Source organism: Myxocyprinus asiaticus, chromosome 1 (genome assembly GCF_019703515.2).
Source record: "Myxocyprinus asiaticus isolate MX2 ecotype Aquarium Trade chromosome 1, UBuf_Myxa_2, whole genome shotgun sequence".
In the NCBI taxonomy this organism is placed as follows: domain Eukaryota; kingdom Metazoa; phylum Chordata; class Actinopteri; order Cypriniformes; family Catostomidae; genus Myxocyprinus; species Myxocyprinus asiaticus.
Window position 1 is genome coordinate 68,095,924 of NC_059344.1, and position 10,728 is coordinate 68,106,651.

Below are 10,728 nucleotides of genomic sequence, written 5' to 3' on the forward strand. Positions count from 1 at the left end.
TGTAAATTGGTATATGTCTCATCACTGTCACGACTACTATGTTGCTCAGAACTGCACCCAAGAATTTCACACACCATTGCACTTGTGTATATGGTTGTGTGACAATAAAAGTGATTTGATTTGATTCATTTGTCTCATTCTCATTTTTATGGCACTTTTCACAATACACAGTTGAACAACTTGAGTTCACGGATTTTAACATAAGCATTTTTGCAGGAATAAAGAGTTCAAGCAGCACTCAGAGCAAATGTGTGAAGATCAAACGCACTGCTGCATGCAATCTGTCACACGTGAGGCTTTTGCCCTAGTGGTCACTAGGTGTTTAAGAGACTTTTAGTTTTGAAGTTTTGTTTACCTTCTTGTGTCTCTGTTCCTGGTCCCTGCCCTTATTGTTCCCAGCTGTTTCTCAGTTACTTTGTTTGCCCCAATGTATTTAATATCCTTGTGTTTTTGTCAGTTGTTGTTTCCTGTTACCCCCATGGATGTGATGTTTGTTCTGTTCCTGAGTTTTAGTTTTAGTTTTTTGGTGATTTCCAAGGTTTGTTTCTGGACTCATTTTCTGATTAAATCAAAGCTGCACTTAGATCCTGCTCTCTTAATTTCTTCCTGCATTCGTTACAGAACAACTGACCCGCAACTATGGATGTAGCAGTTTTGCAACTGCTGCATCTCAAACAGAGAGACCAAACCATAGAGGAGTATATGGAGCTTTTCTGTAGTCTTGCCTAGGATTTTGATTGGGGAGAGCTTTGTTTTAAGGACATCTATCGTCTTGGACTCAATGAGCTGGTGATGGCCAACGAGCTCATGCCTGCCACAGCCAAAGAGCCTATTCTTGAAGCCTCGTCCATGCCAGAGCCAGTGTTCATGCCCGTTTCAGCCCTAGTGCAATTTTTTGGGGGGGGCACCATGGCTCTGCCCCTCGAGCCTCCCACGGCTCCGCCTTCCGAGTCTCTCGCAGCTGTACTCACGGCTTGGTCTGGAAGCGGAAGAGAAGGGCTCCTACTCCCAGTCGCTGCCAGCGCTCCTGACTACGTTGACTCTGCTCTCAGGGTCTTCCACGACTCTGCCCGCTCCCCCAGAGACTCCTCCTCCAGCTGTTCCATCCGCTCCCACAGAGATTCCTCTTACAGCAGCTCTGTTTTATACCTTAAATAAATAAATGTATAAAATAGACAGTCTGTGTAAATGGTGAATGTTTTAATTAGTTAATATAAAATTATTTGTGGCATGATTGTTGCAGACAACTGTATAAAATCAGAGAGAGGAATAAAGTCAGTGACTTGCTGCCATGCATAAAAATCATCTGTATATTGCTCATCCTCATCTCTACTTCCTCTCTATCCAAGGGTGCTCTCACCTGCACCACACGTCGTGTAGATCCACATGTTGTGTAGAATTGCTGTTACCGTTATCACTTTTGGGAGTAACAAGCAGACCTCTCTTTGATTTGTGAATGTCCCTAAAGCGCATCTTCAACATGTATCCTTATTTTGCGCTCCACAATAACCCGTTGAACCTCGTAATATTAAATTAATGCTTGTCATTAACAGGACCACACAGGGCCTCCGCTGTCTTCATTGATCCTGGAAGCTTTCCTCTTGACCCGCAGAGGAATTTGTGAAAATGAAATATTAAAAATGCACACCTGATTATGGAAGCAGCAATTGTGTAAAAGAAATAGATCGTTTTGCACAAAAGTATTGTAAAACAATATGTAATTATGTGGTTAATTAGGTTTAATATTTAAGAAAATATCTTTAAACATTTCTAACGAGGGCATTTACAAACATTTATAAAGTTACACACAAATAGCCTATAATAAATTTTATAATGACGGGCAGCACTCACTGAAAAAATCTAGCTCAATTAATAAATATTTAGTAACTAGTTCCATAGAATTTTTATGTTCACTCAATTCCTTTCTTCAAAGTATTAACTGATTTTTTTCTTGTTTAGTTGGCTCAAAGTGAACTCCAATTTAAAATAGTAAGTTAGCTCAACTAGTTTCATAGTTCACTCAACTAAAATGTTTTAATTGGTGCAACATTTAGAAACCTAGCACAAAGATTCTTTCAATTAATAATAGTGTGTTTACTCCATATGTCATATATATATTCATTGAACTAGAATGTATTATTTGGAAATCTCAACTAGAAATAGCTGTGGAACTAGTTACTAAACTATTTTACATCAAGACCACTAAGAATTAAATTAACTTTAAAGCACACAAATGAAAACAAACGATTTTTTTCCTCCTCAGTCTGTATTTAGAAACAATATTCCATTAGCATATGCACATTAACAAATGACACACGTTTAATTCCCTACAGCATATCAACATCAACTGCAATAAAACAACAAATTTTAGTTTACAAACTTTTAAATTTTACTAAATTGAAAAAAGATAATCCCCAGCCCTTAACACTGGTAATAATTTAAGTTGATTTACATCAAACGTGTTGAAAAATATTTCCATCAAACTTGTCCAAACAGTGGGTGTCAATAATGCTCTATAGCTGGGTTTCCAACCACTTATTTTTATGCACATTTTGGGACATTCCATAAAAAAATGCTGGATGGAAACACCAAGATGTGAATAACATCTCCAAAATGTAAAAACATACACTCGCTTGAGGTGGATATGTTTTTTATTCGATAAGAAGAAAAGTGCATAAAATTTGATGGAAACACATTTCCTAAATAAACTCCAATTAAATTTATTAGGAATACAAGATGTGCATTAAAACAATCCACATGAATGAATTTGTTCATAATAGGATTAACCAGCAAACTAAACGTCCTGGTCACTTTCGTAAGCTCTGTTCCCTGATGGAGGGAACGAGACGTTGTGTCGATGTAGTGACACTAAGGGTCACTTTTGGGAGCCCCAAACACCTCTGATCTTTTGAAAAAAGGGCCAATAGGAATTTGGAATTTGCATGCCACTCCCCTGGACATACAGGTATAAAAGGAGCTGGTATGCAACCACTCATTCAGATTTTCTATTCGGAGCCGAGTGGTTCTATTTCATTGAAGCTTAATTCACTGCGAGTTCATTCACCTCGTCTGCTGGATTTTCGGCGCATTTCAGCGGCTTCTCCCCCTCTGCATCTGTGGTTTGCAGAGAATGCCCCTGGGCCCTTCAGCAGTCTAAAAGAGTATATTCTTCCTCTAGAAGAGTATATTTCCCTTCTAAAAGAGTGGCACTCACGGAGAGCATCTTTTTAAAGATGGCTTTCCGTTTGTGTATATTTCCTGGTTGCGATCGTTACCTCTCTGCTTCCCACGGCCACTATCGCTGCCCACGCAGGGACAGCATTCATGGATGGTCGTGTTCTCACTGCAAGAGCATGTTTATGGCAAGGATGCAGTCGCGGCTTTCCCCGGAAAGCCAACCCAGCGGCTCCCCGCCGTGGTCCTTCTACCTACGGGTTTGAGGCTGCGTCGGTAAGCACTGGGAACGATTTGGGGATTTGGGGAGCCGCTCCGTCGGGAAACCCCCCACGGACCTCCCATTCCCCAGAACGCTCGTTTGCCCCAGCAAGTTCTGCAATAGGACCGCCGGCTCATCTCAGGGTGAGTTTGCAATCTCATTCATGGTTCTCGAAGCGGATGAGCTTTCGATTACAGCATCGGAGAGCGGGCTGGTTCAGTCTGACGCCATGCGCAGCTGACCGCAATGCTTGCCCGGGCGGCTGCGAGCGTCGGGCTGGAGTTGATCCCTCCGTCCCACCCTGAACAAGGCACACCACTGGCTACAAGGCACACAGAGGTCTGCCCATCTCGCACCGCTAGTCCACGTAACACAGTTCAGTAGTTGTGACATTTTGTATAGGGACCCCTAGTGTCACTACATCGACGCAACGTTGAGTGAGTGACAGAAGGGGGACGTCTCAGTTACTGTTGTAATCTCCGTTCCCTGATGGAGGGAATGAGACATTGTGTCCCTCCTGCCACAACACCGAACTACCTGCTGAATTGGCCGGGACCTTGTCTTGGCTCCTCAGTGCGAAACCTGAATGAGTGGTTGCATACCAGCTCCTTTTATACCCGTATGTCCGGGGAAGTGGCATGCAAATTCCACTTGCCAATTCCCATTGGCCTTTTCTCAAAGATCAGAGGTGTTTGGGGCTCCCAAGAGTGACCCCTAGTGTCACTACATTGACACAACATCTCTTTCCCTCCATCAGGGAACGGAGGTTACAACAGTAACCGAGACGTTTTAAAGCAAGACTATTCAAATCTTGTTCTGGAGAACATACACAGTTTAGCTCAGACCCTGATTAAACACACCTTCATCAAGGTCTTCAGGATGAGTTGAAAATGACAGTGCAAAGTGGAACGGGACACCCGTTTACTGTCGGTGTGATGCACCACAACGCACGCTTCCAGTGTAGATGGCATCATTGATTAGACAGGGGTTTTAGGGCTAAAATCTGCAGGACAGTGGCCCTTTAAGAGCTGATGTGAATAGCTGATTTAGTGCAGAAATAATAAAAGAAATACAGAGCAACCCTTCACACATACAATACATGTAATTTAAAAGGCAAATGCCATTTATTTGGCTCATTGATTAGCAACATCCAAATTATACAAATTATTCACATTACAGAACACCATTTAGCTCTCTCATCTTTAAGATTTTCAATGAGCTCTTGAATGATTTGCTTTTTTCTCTCCATGAACTCTGCTTGTTTTTTTATTCCATCTTCTTGTTTCTTCATCTCCTTTATTTTCTGATCATATTCCTTTATCATTTCATCATGCTGTTTTTCTGCTCTTTCTGTGTTCTCTCTCTCATCTTTTTCTCTTCTCTTGATCTCATCTCGTTGCTCCTGTTTAAGATCTTCAATCGTTATCTCCCATCTCTTTCTTTTCTGCTCTCTTCTCTCATCATTCTCTCGTTTTCTTCTCTCATACTCTATTTTTCTCTCTCGCTCCAGACGTTCATTATATATTTTCATTTCTTCATATTCTCTCTCTTTCTGCTCTATATCTTTTCTCTCTTTATCTTCCCCTCGCTGTCTCTCCTCCAGACTCTTTTGTCTTTCTTCTTTTCTCTCTCTTTCAGATTTCTTTCTCATATTTTCCAGTTCTTCTTGTTTCCCTCTCAGTTCTTCTTCATGTTTCTCTTTTCTCTCTCTGTCCTCTTCCTCTCGTTCTCTCATCTTTCTTTTCATTTCCTTCTCCCATTCTCTGTGCTGTCGTTTAATGTCCTCTTGAATCTCTTTTTTCTCATTTTCAGTCACTTTTATTTTTCTCTCCCAATCTTTTCTCTCTTTCTCTTCTTCCTGAATCCGTATTTGTTCCTCCAAATTTCTCTTTTTATTTTCCTCTTCTTGTCTCATTTTTATTTCTGTCATGATGTGTTCTTGATCATTTTTCATCTTTTCTTGATCCTGTTTGTATTTCTCTTTTGTCTTTCTATCCTCCTCTTCTCTTTCTTTTTGCTGTTTTTCATACTGTGATCTCTGATGTTCAATCTCTATTTTCATATTTTCTATTTTATGATCATTTTCAGCTTTTTGCAGTTTTTCCTCTGCTGATTGTTTCTGGTCTTCTAACTCTTGTTTTTTTATTCCAAATTTTTCTTTCTCTTCAAATCTTTTTCTGAGAATTTCCTCTTTTTCTTTGAACCTTTTCTCCAGTTGTTCTTTTTCCTCATCTGTCTTTTGTTTCTTTTCCTTCAGTCTCTTTCTCGTGTTTTCCATCTCTTTTTTAACTATTAACTCCTCAATTTGAGTCTGAATTTCTTCCTCTTTCTTTTTCAGTTTTTCTATTTTCTTTTTAATATCTGCCTCCTCAAACATCTCATTAGTGAAGAATTGATTAGATTCTTTCACCTCTTCTATCATTTTTAATAGCCGAGTAATTTGAGTGCAATCTTCCTTTTCTTCGTTATTAAAAGCCAAGTATCTGTTTCCACAGTGTGAGATCAGTTTCTTGAATGCTGTAGAGTTGCTTTTCTTCACATAATCTTCTATAGACTCATCTTCAAGTTCATCTTCTCTAGTGAAGAGAACGATGCAGAACTGTGCTGCCTTTGGACCAAACATCTTCTTTATCAGATCAACAGTGGGGATCTTCTCTTTGGTATTTACTCTCATCACAATGATGAAGACGTGAGGTCCAGGTGCTGACAGTGAAACACATTCCTGCATTTGTTCATCTGTCAGTATGGTGTCAAAGAGTCCTGGAGTATCAACAACAGCTACTTTTCTACCATCAACTTCACCAACTCCCTTCTGAAAATCAGTCGTCACAGAATCTGTGCTTGATTGGCTCAGAAACTCATTTCTTCCTAGAATAGTGTTTCCTGTTGCACTCTTTCCATTTCCTTTCCTCCCAATCAGAACGATCCTCAGACATCCTGAATCATCATCTGAAAATGACAGTAATTAAGTTTAGACATTAACAAAGACAGAGAGAATCAGACTTCCTGAAATGCAGAGAAAACTTATTAACTGAGTTTTTCCAAAAAAAAAAAAAAAAAAAAAAAAAAAGGGGGTCATTCTTTTTTTGCATCTAACTTACAAATAAGCACCATGAGCACACGCACAGACTGCTGGGCTACACCTCTGACAAACAGTTCAGATTCATATAATAATTTTGTAATACATGACCATTTCTATCCCTCTCTGACCTTCTGAATTAAACATTCAGGGGGGATTCACTAAGAATGATTTTCATGTGCTGTTTGCAACATTTTAGCACCCTATTCACTAAAGGAAGTATGCAAATCAGGTAATGGTGGAGACTTGTTACCCTAGTACCAGCACTACTGACATCCCCATTGAGAAGTTCCATTCAATTTAAATAGATTATTTCACCTAAAGGGTCTCATTCATGACATTTTCGTAATAAATATGAACTCATTGGGAGTAGTTTGTGAATAAAATGGGCCTTCCGTTTGAAAGCACCTTGCAGCAGCTTGCTCTCATATATATTCTTTATCTGGTATCATTTCTGATTCCGTGACATGACCCCATGCAACTGATATTTGCTACTGAAAATTATGTGAAATCTTAAAACTCTACAGAACTCTCCTAATGTCAGGAAACATTATTTATTTATTTATTGAGATCTGATAAACTGTGCACAGTTTTGTCATCTTTACTATCAGTTATTATATGTATGTAAAGATTTGTAAAGTGTTCTGTCAGTTTAATCATTTGTGCCCACTAATATGTACACACAATTTAGGAATCCGTAAGCACAGATTTGTAAATCAAATGCTAAATTTTGCCATTTGTTCCCACAGCTTCAAAAACTGCACTCATGGATTCATTTAATGCTCAAACTCTTAACTCCTTGACTTTAGACGTAATTATTCTTAGGTGATGATTTAAAGTAAACTGTTAATCAATTATTAAAACACCAATTATATACAGTATCATAATGATGGATCTGAGTGTCTTAAATTCAACTTCTTTTGTGTGTTATTTGAAAGGTGACGGGTATTGTTTACTGATTTAACCCGGATTCAAGAGAGCAGTATGCACTTTTTTGTATTTCATTTATAATATGTTTATTATGTATTACTCTTTTTACATTATTTCCTTGATACATTTATTCATCTATCTAACATTTCACATGCATGTACTTTTTTATATTCATATACTTTTATTTTACCATTGCTGTATAACCTTATGCTGTGCAAAGAACAATGTTTAAACTTCATCAAAGTTTGCAAGTTTCTCTGTAAGAGAGAATAACTGTATTGTCTCCACAAGCTGGAGATACAGATCCTTCAAAACACTGTGTGCGTGACCGTAATTTCCATCCCCTTGGCTTGCTAAAACAAAACATGTTGAATGTATCTCTGATCAGACAGAACCAGACAGCGCTTTAAGACGCAACTAAAGTTATTCAATAAACTCAAGTTAATTAACCAGAGTTAACTGATTTAAATATTGAATCAAATTACATATTTCCTGACAGAGATATCTGATAACCAAAAAAAATGAATCTAACAATAAAAAATTCCATTTGTTGATGTTGTTGTGTACAAATATTAACAATATTATTATCTACAATATATGCTCAGTAAAGGGCTTTGCTAACATAGCCTCATACTGCATATAGCCTCATTTATATATGTAGGCTATATATTTATAAATGAATACTTTTAAGTTCACTTTATCAATCTCTTAAGAGAGGAGATCCTAAGCCACCGGTCACGATTCTTTAAGCTTTAAATCAACCATTGTAAGTTGTTGTGGTATCTGAATGGTGTTTTAATAATTGTTTAAAGTTTATTAATGTCAACAAGTTAAGAGCTTGTGCATTAGATGAATCCTTGAGTGCATGTTATAAAGCTGTGGGTACAAATTGAACATTATGTCTTACAGATTCCTAAACTAAAGGTACATCTTAAAAATCTGTTTGCACAAAAGAGGGAGATTTAGGCTACTTCTACATTAATCTGGATACATTTGAAAACTGTGTTTTCGTTTTCTGAACACTTTCTCATCCACACAACGAAATGTATGAAAATTGGATAAGACGTTATGCTCAATAATTAATCAGAATTAATGTGGCCTTTAAAGGATAAACATCACAATGGAAGTTAATGAATCCATCTATCCAATCCCCAGACATCAGAGAGATTAAGTACGTACTCTATGTTGCCAAAAGCAAACGCTTTTATTCTTAGTGAATTCTCCCCTAAATGTGGGATCAGACCAATACTACATTAACATTATACTGTATCTGCCTTACATAGTGCTGAAAACACAATATACAAGTAAAATATAAACAGGTTATTGCTTACACTTACCAAAATATTATTATTATTATTATTTGCAGATTAATTTCAAAATGAGCTAGTCATCATTTTGTTTGTGTGCTTACCCTCTGGACTTGGACTGCTATCATAAAGGTAACTGAATTTGTGTTGTTCTTTCTCTTCTTCTTCTCTTCTTCTTTCCTCTTGTTTCTGTCTCTCCCATTCCTCTCGTTCTCTCTTCATATCCTCTCTTATCTCTCTCTCAAGTTCCTCTATTTCTTCAATGTCTCTTTTATATTGTTCTTCTCTCTCTCTAAACCCCTCTTCTCTTCTCATCTTCTCTTTGTCATGATTCTTTCTTTCTTCCTCTATCTTCATCTTCATTCTCTCTTTCTCTATTTGTTGTTTGAGCAAAAGATCTTCTTTCTCTCTCTCCATTCTCTCTTTCTCTCGTTTATGTTTCTGATAATATTCATCCCACATTTCCTGATCCATCTTTCTCCTCTCATACTCTTCTCTTCTTCTAAATTCCTCTTCTCTTTTCTTTATCTCTCTGTCTCGATTCTGTTTCTCTTCCTCTACCAGCATCTTCATTCTCTCACTCTCTTGTTGAAGTCTCTTATTATATTCATTCCACATCTCTTGTTCTTTCTTTCTCCTTTTCTCGTCCTCTTCTTCTCTTCTCTGTCTTTCCTCTTGAATCTGTCTCTTCCATTCCTCTCGTTCTCTCTTCATCTCTGTTTTAAATTCCTCCTCTCTTCTCTTTCTCTCTTCCACCATCATCATCTTCATTCTCTCTATCTCTTCTTTATATTTGGACTGAAGATCTTCCTTCTCTCTGATCACTTCTTTCACTCTATCCTTCAGTTCCTTCTTTTCTTTTTCTTGTAGAGCTCTCTCCATCTGTCTGAACACCTTACATGAGTAGTAACTGTCTCCGTTTGCTCTCACCATGTCGTCTATTTTCTTCAGTAGATCAGAAACCTGTGTGCGGTCTCCAGTCTTATTATTGAACACATGGTATCTGTTTCCACACCGATCAATGAGATTCATCAAAGCAGATCCAGATCTTCCCAGGTACTCTTTAATAGTTTTATTCTCCAGATCATCTCCTCTGGTGAAGAGCACAATGGTGTACATTGAAGACTGTTCACCAAAAGTCTCTTGTATTATCTTCACTGATCTTTCCTCCTCTTGAGTGAATCGTCCCACTGGTATCAGTAAGAGGAACACATGTGGTCCTGGCAGTATCATTGAGATGCAGTTAGTGATTTCTCTCTGGATCTCTTCATTACTGAGTTTAGTATCAAACAGTCCTGGAGTGTCAATCACAGTAATGTTTCTGCCGTTGATTTCAGCTGTTTCTCTCTGACACTCTTTAGTAATTGACTCTTGAGATGATTCTGCTTTAAATGCTTTTCTTCTTAAGATGGTGTTTCCTGTTGCACTCTTTCCAACTCCAGTTTTACCCAGCAGAACAATCCTGCATTCACAATCATCCATGTTTCCTACTGAATCTGAAAGTAAAAGACTAAAAATGAATCGAAGATAGATCAAAGAAAGATAACAATACATCATATGGAAATTTAAGTGAAGTTTCCCAATCCATGTAATCCAACCCGTCCTGTAGGCCCCCTAACACTGCACATTTTGTATGTTGCCCTTTTCTGACACACCCAATTTAAGACTTGGAGTCTCCACTAACGAGCTCCACTAAAGAGTTGAATCGGGTATGTTTGATTAAGGAAACATCCAAAATGTGTAGTGTTAGGGGGCTTCCAGGACAGGTTTGAGAACGTCCTGGTTATTTTCGTAACCTCCGTTCCCTGATGGAGGGAACGAGACATTGTGTCGATGTAGTGACACTAGGGGTCGCCCTTGGGAGCCCCAAATACCTCTGACCTTTGAGAAAAGGCCAATAGGAATTGGCGAGTGGAATTTGCCACGGTTAAGCAAATGGAAATGCTAAGATGTCAAGAAAATGGGAAAGAGATATT

At 38.3% G+C, this 10,728-nt stretch overlaps 1 protein-coding gene across 1 annotated transcript; it reads right to left on the reverse strand.

Annotated features, from left to right (window-relative positions):
• Positions 1-4,221: 4,221 nt before the first annotated feature.
• On the reverse strand, positions 4,222-10,360 carry LOC127447557 (trichohyalin-like). The gene is made up of 2 exons (XM_051709516.1): positions 8,857-10,360; positions 4,222-6,385 (listed from the first exon to the last, which is right to left on the reverse strand). The coding sequence occupies exons 1-2, from the start codon at positions 10,307-10,309 to the stop codon at positions 4,605-4,607; spliced, it is 3,234 nt and encodes a 1,077-aa protein (XP_051565476.1). The 5' UTR covers positions 10,310-10,360; the 3' UTR covers positions 4,222-4,604.
• Between the last annotated feature and the right edge of the window lie 368 nt (positions 10,361-10,728).